We start from the raw sequence: 24,403 nt of genomic DNA on the forward strand, positions 1-24,403 counted from the left end.
GACAGTGCCCAAGTAACTTTCAAACTAAAACAATTTTACAGTTCCAATCAGTGGTATATCCTTTGCATATGTCGATTTACTTTGAAAGTAATATACGGAAGTCGAATCTTTACTAGCAATAAACTACGCGTAGTATAGGACAGCCGTCAGTGAAGATGGATGGCGTCACGGACTGAATACTGTACACGGATTAGAAAACAAGACTTGCCTAGATTGTGCCGAGTTTAATTGCCAGGTTGAAGCTTTAACACGTCGCTCGTCCATGCTGCGGTGTGAAATGGACGTCCACCATGAGCTGTAGAATTCTGCGGCGGGACTGAAGGTGAGCTGGGTCCGGGTTCTTGTCCCCATCTGACGCTTGGCTCTCCATTCAATATGATTCTGAAACAGGTGCTCCCAAGAGTCCCTCCCTAACTAATAACAGGAGATGTTTTAAAAAAGGGAACAACACAAATTGACTTCGTAAATTGAGACACCAAGGGTAATGTCACGTTTTTTTATTTTGCTATCCCCGCCAGGTATAATGGAATGGAGACGTTGGTTGGTCTGTTCCTCTGGGCCTGCCCGTGGTGGTCATGTCAGGCGGATGGTGTCTGACAGTTCAGGATAGGGATCCCCCAAAACCCAATAGTCCACCCACAACAACAATGGCAATAATAATATTTTTAATAGGACGAGACACGCCTTGAACATTTCATTTGACGTTCACTCACGTCCTGCAGCTGACGCAAGCACTTTGCCACATTAAGTGTCCCGATGGAGCTTCTCAAAACCTCCACTTGTGTGTGGTGCCTGCCAATTTGTATGACTTACTGTAATATACATTGTAGGAACAGTCCCTAACATCCATCCATTATCTGCACCGCTTATCCTCAGTAGGGTCGAGGGGGTGCTGGAGCCCATCCCAGCTATCTTCGGGCAGTGGGCAGGGGACACCCTGAATTGGTTGCCAGCCAGTCGCAGGGCACACACACACAGACAACTCCCTCGCTCATGCAGCACAGTCAACTGAACAACTGTCAAAATCAATAGGGTGTTTAATCTGACCTTCTTCACTGTTTGAAAAGCGTAACGGCTTGAGAATTTCTAATGAACGCCCTCATTAGATCGTTAACCTTAGCTACTTCCTTGCATGTTGAACTGGACAGAAGCCAAAATAATTATTGTGTCAGTTTTGACAGTGAGAATTGTAAAAGTGATTAGTTTAGAAGGTGTTGTGAGAATATTTGAGCAAACTGAATGCAAAGGCTAAATATCAGCTATATCATGCATTTCCGTTTATTTATAAATGAAAAATATTGTCATAGTTATTAGTCTTGCTACGTTAACTGTAATCACACCCTCCTTCTTTTTGAGGTAGCCTAGCTCTCGCTCCAGCAAATTCCGCATCCTTAAACGACAGGAACATGGATCCGAAACCTAGACTTCTATAATGTGAAGTGAACATGCTGAATATGACAATTCTTAGATGTGACACCCTCATTAAAATTTGAAAAAGAAAAATACTTTAAGTGACTTTTCCTCTACATGAAAATTTGCTCCTTTCTTTTACCACCTCTTTGACCTGTAGCCCCCTGCTAGGCACTAAAGGTCCCTTAAAACAAGGACAAACAGGCTCTGAGACCGTTGCTTCACCACACTAAACCAGAGTGCAGGACTGTGAAAGATGTGATCATGCCCATTATTGAAAAATGGCTATTTTATAGAAAATTGATATTAATATCTTTTATTAACTTATTTTGGAATTTTGTTGCTGGTAAATGTTATTGCACTATTTTTCCTTGTACCATTGTTATGATACATTTACAATATGATCAGGAGAACTACAAGAACTACCTCGTAAATATTTTCATAGGGTTTATTACCTGGAGTGTCGTGTCTAATATCATTGTAAACTGTTAACTACCTGGTTATCGATGACAATAAAGGTGATTCTACCTTAAATTGTAAATAAGTCACCTCGAAAAGCAGAGTTACATAAAACGTGTTTTTCTGGCTTCTATTTAAACTAGGGCTTACACCTATCCTCTTTCTTTTCTTTATAAGAAAATTGCCTCGGGTGAGAAACTTTGAAACGTTTTTCTACGATTGTGTCACATAAGTCATTGGCAAATAAGGCCCAAGTACAGCAAAGACCATACAAACAGGCAGTCTATCAAATGGACCAGAGTACACAACAGTGCCCCTCTCAACCAAAATAACTGTAAGATAATGATATGGCACAGTTAGGGGCCCCTTAATCTAAACAGAATATGGCAGCCATAAAACCAACTCATTGCCCCTTGTCCTTTATTCGAAATCACATCAGAAATATTTGAAAAGGATATCACATGTAATTTTGATCAAGTTAATCCAAAATAAAGCAAGGTGAGCTTACGCATAATATCAGTGTGGCCTGTATCCTGCAAATCAACTATTGTACTTGAAGTAAGGGAAAAAGCAGTCATGGCAGAAACTTCAGTGATCGGGTCTGAACTCTGAGTGTGATATTTATTAATATTGATTGACTTCCTCAGCAGATTTTTTGACACCTTCTAAAGCTTTTTGAAAGCTGTTCAAAACATTATTGGTCAAGGTCATATTGCAAACCTCGGGGGCATTCTCCCTTGTAATAGTGAGTGTCCAACAAAGGTAAGCTTTGTAAAAAGACTGACTATGGCAAGCGGAGTGACTGGATGACAGCCCGGTTTAGATACTGTCCAGGTGTCTTCTCACACGGAACAGTGTCATGTGTGAGATTGTTAGAAAAGTTGTGTTTTCGTCTTCTAAGGTTGCAATTTATTGCAAAATAATAATTATTTGCGGCATATTTTTGAGCGTGTTACAAAGTTTCCCTACAACTCCATCGTACATGTATTGTTTTCCAAGGTTATTTTAACGATTCCTAAATAGCGGATAAATGAGGCAACATCTTGTTCATTTTGATTACTTCACGACTGTTGAATCAAGCAGGGCCTTTCCCCTCTACAATCATTTCCAAGCCTTACTGCTGAGGATTTTCCTGTCCAAAGGATGGCTACAGGATGTGGTGCCACTGCTCATTCAGCAAAGCAGAGGTAAACACACTAAAGAACAAATGATATATCTTGGATGAAGGAAGTCCACACTATCAAGTTCAGCTGATGTCCACACATTTGGGCAAAAAGATGTGAAAAAACACAAAAGTGTAAGACTAAGTCGAAGACTTTATTAATTGCCTGTCGTGTTGCTTGAGGTGGCAAGTGAAACAAGTCAGCTGTTTGCCATACATGCTGACACAAGCAAAGTGACATCTGTCGGCTGCTGGTACACACCTGCTCCAACAAATTTGTGGCGTTATCGTAGAAGCACACTTGGTGGTTCAGTTAATATATTGTTTACTCAGAGGAAGGACAGGAAAAAATTAAAGAGACCTCAATGAAAAATCAACAAGGAAGGGCAATCCTGATGTTTAAGAGTAACATACAGAAAAGTAATCACATTTTATCTCTTTTTGTCCTCACCCTTGGCAGAGGATGGGCTCTGCATTTGGATTTCTGAGATGTCTCTCGGCCGGCTGCTGCGGCGTGCCTCGTCCAAAGCCTCTGACCTCTTTAACCCTGGCGCGGCGGGCGCAGCGCTACGCTCGGGCCTTGATGGCGAGATAATTTACTCCAAAAATAACGTGTGCGTTCACCCCTCCGAGCTGCTGCCAGGCTTGGCGGAGCACCACCCAGGTGGGCTTGAGCCTTGTATTTACTATGTTTATAAAATCAAAATTGAAGTTATGAACTTTTAAAGAAAAGAAACAAACCTCAAGCATATTTAACCTTTGGGGCTTGCATGTACACAGTATGTACATATTCATGATATTTGTATTTTTATCCAGAGAGAGCATTGAAAAGTAAACACTTACACCATTGCCAGCATCAGTAGCCCCGTCACCGTACTCAAATTTATTTTTTACATAGGAAATTACTGACCACAAAATCGCAATGACTAATTTAGATGGGGAGAGAACGATTATGTGCTGGACCACTATCACCGCACAGCAACTCCGTGCATACTTAGCGCTTCTCATTTTAGCGGGAACGTACAAGTCAAAAGACAAGTCTACAAAGAGCCCGTGGGACAAGGAACTGATGTCAGTTTTCTAGTTTAGGGGGTAAGTAAATGGATAAATGACTTAAAATTTACATATGCATAGATGGGTCTGATGTCCCTGAACATTTTGAGTGGTTGAAAGCATAAAAATATTAAGATGACTGAATTATCACACTTCAAGGTCACATTCCAAAGAATGTAGACTGACATGCATTGTACAAGGTTTTTGGGAAAACTGCTATTGTATTAAAAATAATATGTATTGAAAAATAAAATTGCCACCACTTTTTGACTAATACACGGCTCCAATTAGGCTATATGAAATATTCATCTAGAAATGTTATGTATACGTATGTATATTTACAGTTCAGTTAGTTTTCTTTATAGGTACTTTTAGGATATGTACTGTTCCTAGGGGCAGGAAAATGAATAAATAAATGAAAAACTACATGTTTATCGATAAGTTTGATGCCAGTGAACATTTTAAGGCGTCGTAAGTCAAAAAATATTCATAAACGGCTGACTTATCAGACTTTAAGTTCACTTCCAAATAATGTACACTGACATACATTATGTCACACGAAAAGGCATGCCACAAGGGCTAAATGTGCAACAGAAGGTTTTGGTAAAGAATATCCTGTGTTCTTTCTCACGTTCATTGGTAATTGTAAAAGTAAATTCCCACAAAGTAGAGTTCGACATTTTTTTAAATGATTGTCATGCCCTCATTATTTCACAGCTCGGATAGGCTTCAGCACAGGCACCATAGCCCCCAACACCCCCCACCCCCTCAATATCTCAGAATTACCGCAGAAGTCTCAAAAAACAAATCTTCTCCCCTGAGATTCTTCCGTACTCGTATGTTCCTGTTGTGCTTGTTGAATTACAATATTGACTTGGCTCATCTCCTTGTGCTTCACCATCATCTGTCTGGCATCGCTCCCTACAGGTTATCTCTGCGTGCACGTGGAAAAGGATGAGAACCTGGGCACCACTCTTATTCTGACCTGGGTTCCCAACTCACGCATCCAGAAGCAGGACGAAGAGGCACTGCGCTACATCACGCCAGACAGTTCGCCTGTGCGACGTAATGCTCGCCGCAGAGGCAGACGGTATGAAACATCACAATTTCGGATCAGCAATTATTAGACAATAAATTAAATGGAATACTTTGGAGGCAAAAGAAAATACACATGAGTATATTTGTCAGAATATTGCACATTTGATGCCTGTAACGTGGCAATTTTGGAGCTCAGATTGGGGTCAGATTGCAACACAGACATGAGATTTTTTTTTATGTTGTTGTAATTTGTGGTTACCAGAAAAAATTGCATTTGCTTTGCTTGTCATAGTTCCTTGAGGATTAAAGGGAACTCCAATGACTCGGATGATACTGAAAGTGAACTGTAGTGTGTTTGATATATAATTTCCCCTGCTGTTGAATATGAATATATGAATGTAGGACTTTGCCTGATTCGTGGGTGAAAAATATGGTCAAACCTCCTGTTTTGCTCTTGTTATAAATTATATGGATAAAGTCGGCAAAAACATCAACTAAATTATGTTCAAAAAGGGCATCTGAAATGTTTTCAAAATTATTTAGAGTGCAGCAAAGGGGAACTTGCTGACCGAATGCCAAAATGATTAAACCTGTCTGATACTCGGCGCCTTTGGAGCTGCGTTTTGTTCCCCCCAAATTTGCCCCGCCTCATGCAAAATGCGATCGCCAATGGCATGACCAGCCTTGGGGAGTTACGAAATACATGTATCGGCGTTACAGATTTCCAGTACCAGAAAAATCTAATTGTATTTCTTTATATTTACAGAAAAAATATATGATCGAGTTACAGGTACATTTAGGTAAAATCAGGATTTCTTTTCAGGATTATAGTTTATTTAAAAGTATATTTACATATACCTAACGCGTCGATAGGCGAATTGTGTCTATCATCATTTCAATCATTTATACTAGAGAGAGCGAGATATTACACACAACGTGCGCAAGCCGTGTCTATTGCTCAGATTGTATGTTTGTCATACTGTGTTGCATGTAAAATCCCTTTTCCTTTTGTTTGTATTTTAGTTTTTTCTTCAATGTTGCACTCATTTTGTTAAATTGTCTCAAGCCTGAAGTTTCGTGAGACTGTACGTGTGCTTATTTGGTACTGGGCAGCGCAGTTGTGTATTTAGTAAATTTTTATGTTTCCTTTTGTTATTTTGCAGTTAATTGTTGTTCAAACTTTACTGTAAGATTACTATATTGTTATGTTGTGAGAATGTGTTACTAAACCTAGGAAATCTGAATATTGTCAATAGGTTTGGCGTCCCCATTTCAAACAAACAAAACGTGAACTTATACTTGGACACAAGACTTCCCAGAGTGTGTTGGAAATTTAGAAAGAAAACACTTGGTGTGTTTAAAACAATATTGGCTTCGTAATGTCCTCTTCAAGTAAACTAAAACAGAGCATACCTTGTCTGCCATGTGAAAGGTAAAGTTTATTTTTGCCCAGTAAACTATACTTTGGTGAATCCCTTAACCAGTAGGGTGGTAGGGGCAAAATTACGTGGTTAAAATTTGAGCACTTTTTTGTAAAATGACAAGCAACTTCCTGGCCTTGGTTTTCCTCCAATTCTTTTTCAAGATTATTATTTTTGTATTAAACAAATTTAGTTATTTTGTCTACATTATGTTTATTAGCATTATAGTTATTGGAGTAATCCAAAAACAAATTTAGTTACATTACTGCAATGTTGTAGTATTCAGATTACGTTACTGATTACTGATCTTTCAACAGGTTACTAGTAATTGTATGGGATTACATTTATAAAGTAACTTTGCCAACTCTGGGGATCACACGAGATTGGCGTCTGGTGTTGGCCCTAATGCTCTAGGTCAGGGGTGGCGAACACGTGGCTCTAGAGCCGCATGCGGCTCTTGGCCAATAAGAATGCGGCTCTTTGCCTCATCATATTTTCTATATACTGTGGCTCTTTGCCTCGTTTCATGTTGTTTTTTTTGTGTGTATTGGGGGTGGACACTTTCCTTGAAATCAACACAGGAATGATACTTGTATTGTAAGGAAAAGTGTGTGTTATGGGAAATAATATGTTTTTAATTGCGTGTGTATTTGTGTGTGTCTGTCTGTCATGGCAAGTCAGTGCGTGGTGTGACTGTTTGACTCTCACAGTTGAAAATTTCGGCTCTGTGTGTCAAACTTGTTCGCCACCCCTGCTCTAGGTTGTTTTGTACTAAATAAACCCTTGTGTTGTTGTAGGTATGAACAAATGACATGTGTTTGGGGATTGAAACAATATTACATTAATTTGATGGAAAGAAAACGGAATACATGCTATTGTCTCGCATTTCTAGGTGGTTATCAGCAAATGACTCTTATGGTGTTAAAATAAAATAACCTGATTATTTTGAATTATTAGAAACTATTATTATTTGGAGTTGAAAAAATGAAAACAAGTGATTCAAATTACAGGTACATAAATATGAGGGCTTTGTATTGGCTCAAACTTGTTCAACCAAATTGACCGTTTATTTTGGGTTGTTCTGGAAAGACTTGTTGTGTTTTTTTAGGGTCTTCTCATAAAGAAATGACACAGTTCAATCCCATTTACAAATGAATCAATCCATTTTATTGTAAACACAACCCTATTCCGGGAGGATTTACAACAAAAAGACCCATTGTTTGATAACTTATGGAAACAAAAAAAACTTGATCTGGGAAGGTTTCTCTAAAACAAACCGTTTTATATTAGACGACAGCTCTGTTCTTTTTGTTCCACAACAAAACAACCCAATTTGGAGTAATTGTTTTAGAAACAACCTACAAAGATGGCCCAAATTAACTCAAATAATGGATTAATCCACTTTTGACTCAATATGAGTTTTTCCTCAGTTGTTTTTAGCTTTCAGACAAATGTTGAGTATATTACAGATATTATCCAATTTCCACGAAGCATAAGGATTTTTGTTTCATTTTCTCTAAGTGATACTTTTTCTGTTTAACAGACCGCACTCCCGCACCCCGACCACACAAGTGGAAGAAGAAGTTGAGGAGAGAAATATCTGTTGCAGCTCCTCTATAGAGAGCCACAATTTGATTGTGACTGAAGGTGGGGCGGAAAATATCAGAGCAGAGCACAAGCAACCGACAGTGCCGGGTGAGGAGGGTGATGAGGGCTCCTACGAGCTTTCAGATGAAGTTAGTCGTGACAGCACCATGGGGTCTGACTCCGACACCTTCTCTTCGCCCTTCTGCTTGTCGCCCGTCAGCGAGGTGCTATGTGAGAGCAGCAGTTCCGTCTTCTTGGACAGTGACAGCAGGTCAGTGGACTGAGACGCTTTAATTTGTCATTGTTTCTACTAAACATTTTCCAAATCGACTCAACACAGAACAAGTGCATGTAATATTTATCAATCAAGTATAAAGTACTTGCAAAGGACATTTTTGTCTCAAATAGAGACGAAACAATGACTTTGACTAATTGGTTTTCAAATTTATCGCCATTAATTTTTTTATTGGATTACATTTGGAGTGGTTTCGAGACCATCCCAATTTCAGCTACTAAATATTATTTTTTTTGCAGTTTTAAATGGTTTTCATTACAGAAGAGTGATTAAGTTTATTAATTCAAAATCAACTATTTTGCAGCTGTTGATCCCAAAATGTATTCTTATGCGTTTCCATAAATCTTTTATATTAGTCAGTCCACAAATGTGGGTGTTTTTTGTGTGTGTAAATTTCAACCTTTTGCGGCGTCTTTGAAGTAAATTATTTCAGGGGGAGATGCTTTCAACCTGAAGCCATCTACAGTGGCTTGCGAAGCTATTTGCCCCCCTTGAACTTTGTGACCTTTTGCCACATTTCAGACCTCAAACATCAAGATATAAAACTGTAATTTCTTGTGAAGCATCAACAACAAGTGAATCACAATCATCAAGTGGAACACACCTTATTGGATATTTTAAAACTCGTATAACAAATAAAAAATGAAAAAGTGAGTGTGCAATATTATTCAACCCCTTTACTTTCAGTGCAGCATACTCTGTCCAGAAGTTCAAGTTCAGGATCTCTAAAAGATTCAATGTTGATCTAAATGATTAACAATGATAAATGGAAACCACCTGTGTTTTGATCAAGTCTCTGTATAAATGGAGCCCATCCCAGCCATCTCTGGGCAGTGGGCAGGGGACACCCTGAACCGGTTGCCAGCCAATCGCAGGGAACACGGGGACAGACAACTCACTCGCTCATTCACACCTAGGGACAGTTTGGACCGGCCAATTCACCTGAAATGCATGTTTTTGGAACGTGGGAGGAAACCGGAGTGCCCGGAGGAAACCCACGCAAGCACGGGGAGAACATACAAACTCCGCACAGGAAGTCTGGAGCTGGATTTGAACCCACGAAGGAGGTTCCCATGACATGAACTGTGCCGCACAAGCGCTAACCACTGCGCCGCCGTGCTGCCCCTAATTTGTGATATGTATTTGGTAAATAAAATAAACTTATGAAGATTGCAATCATTAATAAGGGGAGCAATTGGCAAAGGTTGACAGGTATGCCTGTATTAGTAGGAAAAATGGCTGTTGGGCAGCCTTAAATTTTCTGTTTTATACATATTTTATACATGGATTCAAATAAATATTTCAAGATCATGTAAATAATCAATTAATTGAAAAAATAGTTAAGAGTTTTATGAATTTTTAAACTAAACGTTTATTGCGGTCCCACACTTAATTTATAAATGGGGTAAACTGTATAGTTACACTGACTCCAGTTTGCCACAAAGTGGAGCTATAGGTCAAAATACCTGAGCCTGCACGCTAAGGTGCAATAACTGCTGAATCCAGTTGGCAACTCATTCTTCTGTCTTGAACCGTGGCTGCAGGTACATAAAATCACAATGTGTCATGACGAACAATCAGTATTGCACATTAAATAATCTTAAGATTTATCATGGGTTGAACCTGGGAGTCAATACATTTATTCCCTGTTCCTTATAACTCAGCTTCATGATGTTACAGCATGGCATTACGCACAACCGGGTTTGCACATTAAATAATCATAATCCTGATTATGGTTAGAATATGAGAGTCATTATCTTTATTTTTTGTTTCTAATAACTCACTCAGGTTTTGGCATTCTTGGCATATTCAGTGTGTGCCTGTGTAAAAGCCTTTTACCCTTTTTCTCCCCAAGCCTCCCTGCTCCAAGTGCAGTGTGTGACTGCAGCACTCTTGCCTTCTAGCATTTTCTTTGCACTTCTCTTGCTGTCTTTCACTGCTGATCTTTTTTCTTCCCCTTAGGCTCTGGGCCATTTGGTCTGTGGATACATTTTTCCTTCCGGTCACAAATTGTTATTTTCCCATATTTGTTCCACTCTTGTTTTTCAAATGTTATATCTTTTTCCTTACTTGCTCCTTTCCAATATGTTTTTCCTTTCCCACTCAAGTGTTTGCCACCTCTCAAATATCCCTACCCACCCTCCTTCCCTTTCTCGTGTCTGTGAGAGGCCCTTTGATTTCCCGTGCGCCTGGGGTTGTTGTCTTGGGCATAATGTCAGCTTGGTGGATTAAAAGACAGAAGAGAGAGAGCGAGAGAGAGAAAAAGAGAGCTGGCGAAAACCCTGGAACACTCTGAATCTCCTTTTCTCTCTCCTTTGCTTTAATTTACACTGTTAAGGGGGTCCGGAACTGGACACATGGTGCTTGGAATCATTCAAATAGAAAACGCCTGGCAGTGAAAGTGCAAGATTAGATGATAGTGGGGGCGTTGTTAAAAAATAGTTTTCAGACACTTTAACCCAAAAGTATTAACTCCCTGCTTTCAGTCAGGCTTTAATCACAGCACCCTTTGAGGTTTGTTTAAGAAGACATTGCTGTTAGTATACGGGTACAATCCACTGAGGTGTTGTATATGGATCATATACAACAAGCGATAACATTTGATCAGTGAAGCGTCATCAATCTTAGAAGAACATGTCACACATAAATGCTCTTTGTACATAAAGTCACAGTTGTCTCCTTCAAAAAAATGTGTAGAATTCTCAATATCATCGAGGAATCACTCATATTAACGATTATAATTATTCAATGAGTTGATAAAGGTGTGAATACTCAAGTGGACAAAATCACAAAATGTCTCTTTACTTTATTAAAGAACATACTTGAAGTCTGTCATTCACAGTACCTAAATTGCAACATGAGCAAGTTGCTGGAAAAGCCTGGCTAATGTTGAATTTTCATACACTTATCTCAGCTGTTATGAACTTGTTACTGTCTAATTAGCATGCAGATTCTTCATTTTGGGAGCGCAAACAGTATTGGATGAGATAAGTTTGGGCTTGGGGATACTTCTCCCAAGTCTGACCACTCATAAGGGTCTATAAATGGATTTATGTTTATGTTTAAAACATTTTCTTGTAGACTTATACAGTACACATTATGAAAACAAAATCAGATTTTGTATCATTAGGAGTGTACTGTTTTATAATAGTACCCTAGTGTTTCACATTTACAGAGTTTTGCACTACTGTGCTTCTGATGTTTATCCTATTTTATTTACTGAACACTTAGTAACTTGTTAATCCTCATGCTCACTGCTGCTGCTGGCTCAAGTGGTCCCCGTGGGGCTCGGAATGCTCGGTTTTCCTACTGGGCTTGGGGGACGTGCAGGTTTTAGCCACCTGCCTCATAACAGCCTGTTTGCATCCCCGCATCAGTTTGTGGAAAAACATTTATTGGCGATATGGCCTGAAAATTTAGTCAGTGTTATTATACTCTAATTGTAATTTGGTATATAAAAACAATACATGAAAGTATGCTCTTTAAATAGTGTATGTTAGTACATGTTTTAAGCTTATTCTTCTGGCAGGTTATTATTTTTTTAAATTAAAATATTATCTTGCAGCCCTTCCAATTTGTCTATGTTGACACTGAAATATTATGCGAATTCCATTGAGCACCCCAATCATAATAAACTAAGAATAATGATAATAAATATTGATTAACATTAATAGCTGTCATTTTTTAAATAAATGAGTATGTTTGCAAGAAGCTGTATGCAGTACATAGTCTTCTGCTTCCCCTAAAAATGAATGGCTAGCTGATCTTGGTTGATAAAATACTTGGAAAGGGAAGTACCTTCTCCTTTCACACATTAAGCCAAGTGCTTTCGGGAATTTGGAAGTAGTACACAAGACAATTTCTGTGCAGTGAGCTCTGACTCTAAAATAAATTCACTATTATTGCTTGTGGGGGGAAAGTTAAAGCAAGCAAAATACTTGACTTATGTTTGACTTTAGAACTTCCAGTTTTGTTTGATTTGTGTGGAGGAGAGCATTAGATAGGAGCGAGCGGTAGCAAGCATTTCTTTCCATAGCCCATGAAAGGAAAGGTTAAACGACACAAGAAAGGGATAAGGATGTGGATGTTGCTTGTGTCGTCATTTGTCCTCTCGTTTAAAAAATTCAGGTTACATTACCTACAAGTCTTTTTTTGGGGGGGTTAGTTCGCGTTTTTTGCAAAAATGGCAGGGAATTTGTTACGCAAGAAAATGTCCCTATAAGAAAATGATAAAGAAAAACAAAACAATGCTTGGACACATTTCAGCTCTTTGCTCTGGTTCTCACGGCATACATGACAGAAGATGTGTATGACAGAATATCTCGGGCAATAACTATGCTCTAGAATGTGTAGGAAGCTTAACGATTCAACAAATTGCATATTTATGTCAGTTTTTTTCATTCCATATTCTATACATATGGGCTATCCTTGACAATCCACAGATTTAGTGTGTTTGTGTATATGTACCTAACGGCAATAGAAATTTGCATTCAATTATTTTAAAGATGGGAACCATCATGCTTTCATGGTAGAAAGGGAGATACTATGGATTTTTTTGTTACAACTTCTCCATAAGACTAATGTGACTTTAGAAATAATTCATGAAAAAAGGGCAAGTAGAGAATTAATGAGAACTTATTTTTTTGTGTGTCTTCCTAGGGAGTTGTCCGAGGAACTGATGCACCAGTCAGTAAGCTCCGCCTCCAGTATGGAGAGCAACAGCCATTCGCAGGTAGCTCGGTGGGAGGAGCAACAGAAGGTGCTGGTGCTGGAGCAACTATGTGCTGTATTCCGGGTGGACCTAGGTCACATGAGGTCATTGCGTCTGTTCTTCAGGTTTGTTGTGGAAAGTGTGAGGTGAATGCAAATTTCTAAATCGAGATAGAATATTTTTTTTCCTTACGCCGTTGCAGTGATGAAGCCTGCACCAGCGGTCAACTGGTGATAGCCAGCCGAGAGAGCCAGTACAAGATCCTCCACTTTCACCACGCTGGTCTGGACAAGCTGGCTGAAGTTTTTCAGCAGTGGAAGTGCTGCAGGGAGACACAGCTCAAAGACCAGGTAAGGAAAGTTCAATGGACAAAAACAATATGTTATTGTCAGAGCCCCAGTGTGTTATATTTGACCATTAGATGGCACTGTATCGTCTTACGTGAGCAAAAATCAGTGCCACTGCACAAAGTGTAGTGGCAAATTGCCAGACAAACATGATTGGGACCTTAAGTAGGGATTCCACTTTGTAAAAGAAATGTAAATTTATTGACTTGTGATTTCTTTTTTATATAGATTAACATTGGTTCGTACCTAATATTCAAATCAAGTTTTTTTGTTCCTTTAAGACTCACTAAATATTACACACTGTCCCTTTAGGGAGGGACCAAGGAAATAAGCAATTTCCCTGATAATTCTACCTTGTTGTTTGTATCCCAATAAAATAGAAAAATCTCTATATGAACATCAGTTTACCTGCATGCAAAGTTTGCTGCAAACGCTCATATAATTTGGAGCCAAGTGTCATTCGATTGCCTACCATCCTCACTCTCTGGTATTCAAGGCCCTGTGACAGCTGACTCATACATCATTGAAGTGGGAGCCATGATATTGGGCTGGGGAACCACAATAATCATTAAAAATGTGCAGCGCATTCAACGTTGGGTCAGAATTCTGTTTTGCAATGTTGAAAAAAATGGATTAAACAATGTCAGAACATGTTATTAGAATGCTTAAATTCAGTCATTCACAGTGACTAAGTTATCTGATATCACCTGGCCATGATATCCGTTATCTTGCATGTGAGAAACAAAGAATCAGGGCGGTCGGAGGGGTGGGTGCTAAAGCCTGAGATACTGTAATTCAGTTCTTTTTGAGACAGCAAAGAGGCAATAGCTCTAGCTTACAAGAGGCCAAAAGAGTTCTCTGAAGCCAGCGAGCCAGGTGCCAGCTAAACAAGCAGCACAGGACCAAATCAAAAAGGTCATGACCAAGTCCCAACTTAACAAGCAACAGGAGAACCTGCCAGAGCTAATGTCCAAGCCTGATTGAGCCAGCAGCCAAACCGGTGCGACGCAGTGACCTCAAAGAAAGCCACCTCCAGCCACCAAGTTTACTAAGTTTCTTTTGTAGATGATTGGTAAAAGAAAACTCTATAAATCTGAGGGTGTGTGTGTGTCTTAATCAAAGTATATTAAACTATGTAAAATAGTAGAAAAGAACTCACTTAAAGTTGTGTGTAGTGAACTCTCCAGAATAACTAAAATCGGTTGTCACAAGTTTTCCTGTTATACATTTTCCATAAAGACTTGATGGGTATGTAAAAGTGATAGACTTGCCTCTCCAATTTAGTATGTCGATTGACTATTTGTTAAAATAATTTATTAACCATCCTAATTTCAATACAAATGTATCCACCAGAACAAATTGTAAATATAGACCATTTTATGACTTTGTTGACAGCTGGTGAGTGTATCTGCCTCGTTTGCATAAAACCAAAGAATAGAATGAGTTTCCCGTTATCACTTTCTTCATTGCTAGTTGAGTCTAGTTTTCCTGGGCCACTACAGCTAATCTTAGACCTCCGTAGTGATGCAGTTCTGCAAGTGCAGTTAAAAAAAATCGATCACTCAATGGAAACGGCAGGAGGCTTAGCAATACTGGCTTAGGTAGCTTGGTAGCCTAGATGGTAGGGCGCCTCAGCCGAGTCATACCTAAGACTTACAACATTGGTACTCATTGCCTCCCTGCTTGGTGCTCGGCATTAAGGGTTGGAATTTGGGGGTTTGGTCACCTAATGACCCCCACCACAGCATTTGGGTCTAAAATGGCGGCGCCCTGTTTGGCTGCGGCTGCGGCTGCATCGGCTCGCTACAGTTTAACTGTACGGGTCAGGTGTATCGACATTTCGTTCTGTGTGCATGGTTACAAAGAATGACAATAAAAGTAAATTCTATTCCATTCTATTCTATTGAGTCTCAATTTTTGTTTTGTTTTACTTGAATTCATCCATCCATCCATTATCTGCACCGCTTATCCTTAATAGGGACGCGGAGGCTTTGAAGCCCATCCCAGCCGTCCTGGGGCAGTGGGCAGGGGATACCCTGAACTGGTTGCCAGCCAATCGCAGAGCACATAGAGACAGACAATTCACGCGCTCATTCACACCTAGGGACATTTGGACCAGCCAATTAACCTGACATGCATGTTTTTGGAATGTGAGAGGAAACTGGAGTGCCCAGAGGAAACACATGCAATCACGGGGGGAATATGCAAACTCCGCACAGGAAACCTGGTAGCTGGATTTGATCCCATTAACTCAGAATTGTGCCTCTTACGTGCTAACCCCTCATCTGCGGTGCTGCACTTACTTCAATTCAATGTGTTTATTTTTTCATCTCTTTCCTCCTCATTTTGATGCTTTGTTCACTTGTTCAGTCCTTTTCCTATTATTCCCTGCTTGTCCTCCTATGCGCCAGGTCTCAGATGAGAAGTCCTGCATGCAATTTTCCATTCAGAGGTCCACTCTGCCGTCGGCCGAGAGCCACCCTGAGGAGAAACTCTACAGAAAGTTGGATGTCACAACTTGGTTACGACACCTCAATCCAAGCGGGCAGGTGGAGGAGGAGTACAAGCTGCGAAAGGTGTGCGTCTTTGTACATAATGGGAATAGATTTTTGTTTTTGTAAGCGGCCCCTGTTTGTGCGTGGACACGGTAAGAGGGTTTATAGAATCCTGTTCCAGAAAAAACAATCTTGACCTTGGGGTCCAATAAAAATGAGTCTATCATCCATTTTACCAGCTTTTCATCCACAAAGTCGACCTATCCTTAAACTTGCTCAGCTCATTTTCTCTTCAATGACTGTTCTGCCGCCAATAATAAAAGATTCTTCTTGTGTAAAAATACCCACTACTGTTTCCTGAAAGCGAAATTTGCTTTTAATTAGATTTTATGGTGTGTTTTTTTTTTACCTCATACCAAACATGTAATGAAACGGCAATTTCACACTGACTTTTGCTGTGGCTTTACACTTTTAGCCAGCACTGAAACATCACTTAATGTGTGTTTCATGGCTGGTGACCAACTAATGTATCATTTCAGACCTCTGGGCTTGACTCACTACTGCAATGACTTAGACTTTGTTATGTGGTGACTTTTTTTTCTCTAAATGGAAGGACACCTTTTTTATGGCCCTTGAGGAAGACCCAAACTAACTGTCTGAATGTTGTAATACTGTACACCTAGGGTCTCAAACCCACTGCCCAAGGGCCCTCAGGATTATGGTTTAAGCCTCCCTCCCAGAAATATTTATCTTATAGCTGCTTGCATATACAGTGTCTTACGAAACTATTTGACCCCCTTGAACTTTGTGACCTTTTGCCACATTTCAGACTTCAAACATCAATATATCAAACTGTAATTTCTTGTGAAGAATCAACAATAAGTGGGACACGTCATGAAGTGGAACACACTTAATTGGATATTTGAAACTTTTTCAACAAATAAACGAAAAAGTGGGTGTGCAAAATTATTCAGCCCATTGAGGTAATACTTTGTAGCACCACCTTTTGCTGCGATTACAGCTGCAAGTCGCTTGGGGAATGTATCAGTTTTGCACTTCGAGAAACTGATATTTTTGCCCAATCCTCCTTGCAAAATAGCCCGAGCTCAGTGAGGTTGGATGGAAAGCGTTTGTGAAAAGCAGTTTTCAGTTCTTTCCACAGATTCTCAATTGGATGGAGGTCTGGACTTTGACTTGGCCATTCTAACACCTTGATATGTTTTTTTGGTGAACCATTCCATTGTAGCTTTTGCTTTATGTTTTGGATCATTGTCTTGTTGGAAGACAAATCTCCATCCCAGTCTCAGGTCTTTTGCAGACTCCATCAGGTTTTTTTCCAGAATGGTCCTGTATTTGGCTCCATCCATCTTCCCACCAATTTTAACCATCTTTCCTGTCCTTGCTGAAGAAAAGCAGGCCCAAACCATGATGCTGCCACCAACATGTTTGCCTGTAGGGATGGTTTGTTGAAGGTGATGAGCTGTGCTGCTTTTACGCCAAACATAACGTCTTGCATTGTGGCCAAAACGTTTGATTTGGGTCTAATTTGACCAGAGCACCTTCTTCCACATGTTTGGTGTGTCTCCCAGGTGGCTTGTGACAAACTCTAAACAACACTTTTTATGGATATGTTTAAAAAATGGCTTCCTTCTCTCCACTCTTCCACAAAAGCCAGATTTGTGCAGTATACGACTGATTGTTGTCCTATGGACAGATTCTCCCACGTCAGCTATAGACCTCTGCAGTTCATCCAGAGTGAACATGGGCCTCTTGGCTGCATCTGTGATCAGCTTTTCTTTGTATGAGCTGAAAGTTTAGGGGGACGGCCCAATCTTGGTAGATTTTCAGTGGTCTGAAATATCCAATATAGTGTGTTCCACTTCATAAATACTTATTGTTGATGCTTTACAAGAGATTACAGTATTATATCTTATGTCTGAAGTCTGAAATGTGGCAAAAGGTCACAAAGTTCAAGGGGGCCAAATAGTTTCGCAAGCCACTGTAAATACTGCTACATTCTCTCCTTAAATAAAAAGCCATAGTTGCATATATTTAATTACAATAAAAAAATAGAGAACTGTTGCATTAACTTAAATGTTTGAATACTGAACAAGATAAGATGAAGACAGAAAATCTGCGCTCGTAATTCAGGATACCTTCAGTCTATGATAACGCTCTGTACAATTCCCTAGTGACCCCCTGGAAACCAGCTTCTTTGTGCTCACTGTGTTTGCCACAAATCAGGCCATTTTCTTCGGAGGTATCGACCCATCCATCCGCGGGGAGGTGTGGCCCTTCCTTTTGCATTACTACAGCTATGACTCGACCTCGCAGCAAAGGGAGGCGTGGCGGCTGCAGAAGCGCTCTAACTACCACGATATTCAGCAGAAGAGGTGAAACATTGTGCTTTTTTTGTCATCACTTTGCAGTTTGTCATGGCTGACTCAACTGTCACATGGCTGTCTTATTGGCTGCCACATGCTCACTCATTCAAACATTAATCCATATGTGAGTGTGTGTGGCTTTCCAATGCAGGCGCTAAGCAATCAATAGGAACAATGTGGGAAGTGTTAACGGAAGTCGGCGGGTGCAAAATAAAAGGTCCCTGGAGAAAAAACATGTCAGCGCTTATCAGATCATATTCTCCTGTCATGAGAGTTAAGAAAACAGCTGTGGTTTGCATGAACACACACAGGAGAGCCGCTACTCCACCCTAACTGCAGGTGATTTTGCATAACCGTAAAGAGGCTGATAATTAGACATGTTTAATCTGTGTGGCCTGTTATCATGGAGAGTTCAAGAGTCGCATCAACCCAATTAAGGGTCTTTTGTTCTGACTTGTACGGAAATTCCATTTAAAAGGCTGTAGGTGAAGAGCAGCAGCTTCCAGGGCCTCGCAACAGTAAATAGCGCGAAGGATGCATGTCTCTTTATCTCTCTTTCGGCTCTTTGTCTTAGTCCTTTTTGCCTGTGAAAGCTAAACGACCCTGAGCGTAAAAGCAGCAGCTGTTATAGCCCCTTGCTCCCTTCCAAAAGTTACTTCAAGCCAAATAAAGCAGTCAATCAAGGTGACGACAGCGTATAGTAAAGAATTTTATAAGGCGCACCCCCAAAAATAGTCTCTTGTCATATATTTTCCATACATAAGTCGCACCAGACTATAAGGCGCTACAAGTAGGAACATCAACAAAACAGATAGGTCCGTCAAACTTTATTAAGACCTTAATGATCCGGCAGGCTCTTGAGAAGCAGGTGCGTGTCCTAGCCACCTATAGATACGGTCTCTGTACGATGTCACCAATTATAGAAATATGTCATGCCACATATCATTGGGAAGCTTAACTCTTGGGAATCAAGATATCAGATAAGATCATTTGGAAATATACTCATCAAAAAATAATCACGATCAGTCTGAAACAAGATACCCGAAAAATACAAAGCCAGGGTAGCTCACTGAGGACTTCGTTTTGTAGCCATCACGTTTCATGATAATATGCAACCATGGTCCCCGTATATCCATGAATGTAATGAATCCAACTGTGTAAAATATTTACTTACTACAAAACACGTGATTATGCTGACAGATTTTTTTAAAAATCCGCCAAAAAGCATCTCTGCATCGATGGACATTACTAGCTGTCTGTTTAGCCCCATAAAATGATTTTCTCTAGGCAGTAGACCAACCTAACTTGTGATTCACATGTGTTTCTGCCAAAAGCCGGCTTTGTTTTATCCTGATTTAGCCTAAATGAGCTTGTAAATGCTAAAAAGGACCCGCCTTCTTTATCTCCAAATAACTTTAACCAATTGTGACCGACCCCAACGATGATTGACACATTGGTTAAGAAATGAAACACCATTACTGTATATATCCCAGCATGCACCAGATACTACTTCTACGGGGGGAAATGAGTCTGCAGCTGCTTACCGTAGTTGCGAGACCTGTTGCGTTCCAATATTGATCCATAAATAAGACGCATCATCAGCTTTTAAAAATAAATGAAGGCTTTTAAGTGTCCCTTATAGTGCGGAAAATACGGTTGTTTAAGCAATATATTGAATTTCATTTAGTACTATATTCTTCAATGTCTTACAAAACTACATTATTTTATTATGCTCTAGTTGTTTTACTGGCTCTTCCTCTGGTATTGGCCTGACTAGAGAGGAAAACGAAATTGCGATTTGAATTTGCAATTGAACTATCGCTTAAATTGAGAACTTGTGTGATTAAAAATTACTACAATTCTATTTTACACGACTTTAAAAATATTCAGTGCATTTCTGAAAAACAAAACATAATAATAAACATTGTTGTACGTATGTTTACAATACATCAAAATCGTTATTTGTGAAAAATATTTGTCATAAAAAACCCTTTTTCAATCATGCTAAAAAAATTGATATTCAGGCATTATTCAGCTTCCCATTTGTTGATGCAAATAGTTTTATGAGCTTTTGTGGTACATCTGCAGACTCGCATGCATATACAGTACATAGATTAATCATATTATCTGTTCCCTGATTGTGTCACAACCAAAATATACTCAAGGCATGCACCACATTTGAAATATATATTATGGTAAACTACATAACCTACATGGCCCCAAACAATGCTGCGGGCAGAACGTGGTAATGAAGAACATATTTTTACACACTTGCATATCTACAGAAAGTAGTATATGTGGTATTGTTTCTCACACCTGTAAGATAAATTAAAGTTCTCTTTTGTAACCCCAGAATGCCACAGGAGCTGCATCGTGCTCTGAAGGCTCTCTTTGTGCATACATAAAAAACCATGACATACTGTTTAGGATATTACTAACAGTACAAAAATAATTATGGACTGAAATCTAAGCCAATAATATCGTTTAAATATAGACCATGCATCTTTTTGTGAGAACATTTAATTACATTTTCCCAGTCTGTCTCACAAATAAGCGTCTGAGTCTCCCTCTAAGTATAGATACTTTTAGCTGAATCATTGCTGCTTAGCAATAAAATAGCATGGGAGCATGAGTGTCGTAGGGACGCACCCGGCGACACAAACAGACCACAAAGTTGCATGGCATTGCATCAGGTGTCTGCTAATTATTTCTAGTGGGGCTACATGCAAAACAAACAGTGTTAATTAAATATGTTTTGCTTGAGCACTAATAGTTAAAGATATAATCAAAGGTTTACTGTTAAATGTAGTGCTTTGAGCACTGTGTTACTCTACATTAGCCCTCAAAGTCAGATTTAATGTAAAATGTAAGCCATATACAATTGACACAACAAAATAATTAATTGGCGTTCACTACTGCGCAAAACATTTTTAAACTTTTAAAGTATAAAATAAGGGTGTTCAAGATTGCAAAGCATCAACCTAATCTCAATAGTTTTTAATCAGAAACCATTCAGACCAATAGATCTTAAAAAAATTATCTCCCATTTTTTTAATACAATTTAAAGTCTGGAATTATTCACAACAGCTTTTGGAATGGCTTTCTATATTATGACAACAAAGCACTCCAAGGCTGTCACGTCCTCGCAAGATTTTTTGGTTTACTCATCAAACTTCTTTTTTTTTTTACCTCTGTGACATGTATGCACTTACAGCTGACAAATAGGCGCTCTACAGTGAGAGGCCAGCGGGTTATCTTGATTTTCGGTCTTTGAATTTTTCGGCTTTGTCGCATGTATTTGAAGTTGAATCTTCCCATTCATTTTAGAAGATCATCAACACTGTGCATTGTTCTGCCATCAGGTTATCCATGAGTCCAGAGCAACACAGTGACTTCTGGAGGAAGGTCCAGTTTACTGTGGACAAGGACGTGGTGAGAACAGACCGCAGCAACCAGTTCTTCAGGGGTGAGAACAACCCCAATGTGGAAATCATGAGGTGAGGCTTCAATCCTTGGTACCCACGGGACCCACAAATGAGTTTCATGCTTTATTGGCTTTGACTTAGCAAAATACTTAAGCATGCATGTACTCAAAGGAAATGTCTGAACTGGGAGCAAAAAGATTCCAATTTCAGAGCAGCTCATGTTACATATTTCTGCAGTTGTATTGCTCATCTGTGGCGCAGGGTTTTAACAGAAAACATCTTCATACAGCTTCTACAAAAATATATGCCAAGCTTATCATTGCATCTTTAATCACCCAAACTGCTGAAGAGGCTGCACCCCTCAGTTGTCTCTGAGGCCGCTTTGTGTTTTCCCTTTCTTGACGCGCTTTCATATTGTGACATGAACAGAAATGTCCTCAAGGCTTTCCTTCTGGTTTTTGGAGACAACTTAATTATGCATGAGTGCTACCAGAGACACTTTAAAGTACTATCCATAAAAACAACACACATGCGCACGCGCACACAAGAAAGATCATTAAATAGCTCCCTGTTGCCATAGGGTTTGGCATGGCAACCACTTAACATAGAGTTAGGTGTTTGTGTGGGTGCGTGCGTGTGTGTGAATGCATTTTTTTGGCATTGAACCACATTGTGGAACATTAACAACGTCTATGTCAGATTTTGTTACTCAGAACTGTGTTGTGGACATGCCCATAAATTTATACAGGGCAAATAAGACTACAGACATAATTCAAACCAAAAGCTGAAAGTTTGTTATGACACGTTTTCTGGCAAGAAATTCTTTCCCAGCTAGTTGCAATTCATACATCTGACAGCGAGCGGTAAGCCACGCTCACGATATTTATGGTATCCATCTATCACATGCAGTCGATATTCCGGATAACATAGCCATATCATTTCTTCCAGATTATGCAAACTTAATTTAAAAGTCAGTAGAAAAGGGTCTAAATTATTCTATGCATAGTTATGTTCATGGCATCTGGGTGTCCAAAGACGCTAACCTTGTAAGGGTGTATGCAAAATGTTGGCGATTTATGAGGAAGTCAGAAGCCCCGTAACAACTACACATAGAAATAGATTCAGATTTGTCAGCTCTGACGGACTTTTACCGCAAATTTAAAGCAGTTTATTTACACTTTATTGTTTTCCCTTCTACTAGATTTTTTTGTTGTTGTTCTGTTAGACGTATCCTGCTTAACTACGCCGTGTTCAACCCCGACATGGGCTACTGCCAGGGCATGTCAGACCTTGTGGCTCCCCTCCTAACCGAGATCCAAGACGAAAGCGACACCTTTTGGTGCTTCGTGGGCCTCATGGAGAACACCATCTTCATTAGCTCGCCGCGGGACGAGGACATGGAGAGACAGCTGGTAGCGAGTGTTTCGTGTACCTGATGCAGGATGTTGAGCTCTAATTAAGGAAGTGTGGATGTCTGCATGTAGATGTACCTTCGGGAGCTGCTGCGCCTCATGCTGCCCGAGTTCCACCAGCACCTGATGGTGCTGGGCGAGGATGGACTCCAGCTGCTCTTCTGCCACCGCTGGATCCTCCTCTGCTTCAAGCGCGAGTTCCCCGACACGGACGCTCTGCGCATGTGGGAGGCCTGCTGGGCTCACTACCAGGTGAGACTCAATGTCCCTTGACAAACACACATACATGCGTCATCTTTAACCATGATTTGATTAAAGGGACAATGTGTATTATTTAGTGTCTCCTTTGGTTAAAAAAGATAGCATTCATGTAAAAATGATAATAATAATAATAATAATAAGAAGAAGAAGGAAAAAATACATTAACTGTCACACAAACGTGTTTTTTTTTCATTTTTTTCATAAAAATACTCGTAAGTCAGGACATTTGTATTTATTTTATATACAATGAAGAAGTAGACATGATTGTCCCTCATCAGGCTGCTGAGGGTACCCCTAAAAACCATGCGCAAAAAGTCTAAAGAAAAATGGTGAGTTTTGGCTGGTAGGCGCCTTCGGTGCGTGCGTGTGTGTGTGTGTGTGTGTGTGTGTGTTTGTGTGTGTGTGACGGACATTGTACAGCGCTTTGGGAGGTCTGAAAAGCACTACATAAATGCAGACCATTTACCATTTGTTTGAATTAATTCAATACAATTTTATTTTACAAACAAAGGGCATTGAATAGCTAGAAATAAACTTCAAATGTATGTTATAGGGGCATTGTGTATTGTTTAGAACCTTCTCGTGGTATAAAAACTTTCATTCATTCAAAAAAAAAAACAACAATATTGGGTATCATATAAATGTACTTTTTTTTTACTCATAGGTTGACATATTTGGATTTTTACATAACATGGGCATGACCTAGAGGGAACTGATCTAATTGTCTGTCATCTTGCTGTTATGGGTACTCAAAGACCCCAAAGCTTTATTTTTGCATGCTTGAGAAGTCTGAAAAGGCTGGGCAAGTAAATGAGAAGTAAAATGGTCCCGTTTGGTCACGTTGGGTCTCCGTAGTTTGTATTTTTATTTGTGCTTTGAAGCACTCGTATTCAGTTGCATTGCGTTATACAGCGACATCTAGAGGTCAAATATTACACAGTGT

General features: G+C 39.7%; 1 protein-coding gene across 2 annotated transcripts in view; it reads left to right on the forward strand.

Moving 5' to 3' along the window:
* Window positions 1–129: 129 nt before the first annotated feature.
* Window positions 130–24,403, forward strand: part of tbc1d16 (TBC1 domain family, member 16) — a 30,487-nt gene continuing 6,213 nt past the window's right edge. Inside the window, exons 1-11 of one of the 2 annotated variants that reach the window (XM_088339062.1) lie at window positions 130–322; window positions 3,492–3,695; window positions 5,012–5,174; window positions 8,087–8,401; window positions 13,085–13,261; window positions 13,339–13,486; window positions 15,895–16,059; window positions 18,223–18,371; window positions 21,725–21,859; window positions 23,013–23,199; window positions 23,272–23,451. In XM_088339062.1, the coding sequence (XP_088195188.1) occupies window positions 3,521–3,695; window positions 5,012–5,174; window positions 8,087–8,401; window positions 13,085–13,261; window positions 13,339–13,486; window positions 15,895–16,059; window positions 18,223–18,371; window positions 21,725–21,859; window positions 23,013–23,199; window positions 23,272–23,451 (1,794 nt within the window). In that variant the 5' untranslated portion in view covers window positions 130–322; window positions 3,492–3,520. The remainder of the gene's footprint in view (window positions 323–3,491; window positions 3,696–5,011; window positions 5,175–8,086; window positions 8,402–13,084; window positions 13,262–13,338; window positions 13,487–15,894; window positions 16,060–18,222; window positions 18,372–21,724; window positions 21,860–23,012; window positions 23,200–23,271; window positions 23,452–24,403) is intronic. The other variant, XM_088339054.1, reaches the window with a different exon arrangement.

This window comes from Urocampus carinirostris, chromosome 1 (assembly GCF_059441175.1).
Source record: "Urocampus carinirostris isolate Australia breed hairy pipefish chromosome 1, RoL_Ucar_1.0, whole genome shotgun sequence".
Classification (NCBI taxonomy): Eukaryota; Metazoa; Chordata; class Actinopteri; order Syngnathiformes; family Syngnathidae; genus Urocampus; species Urocampus carinirostris.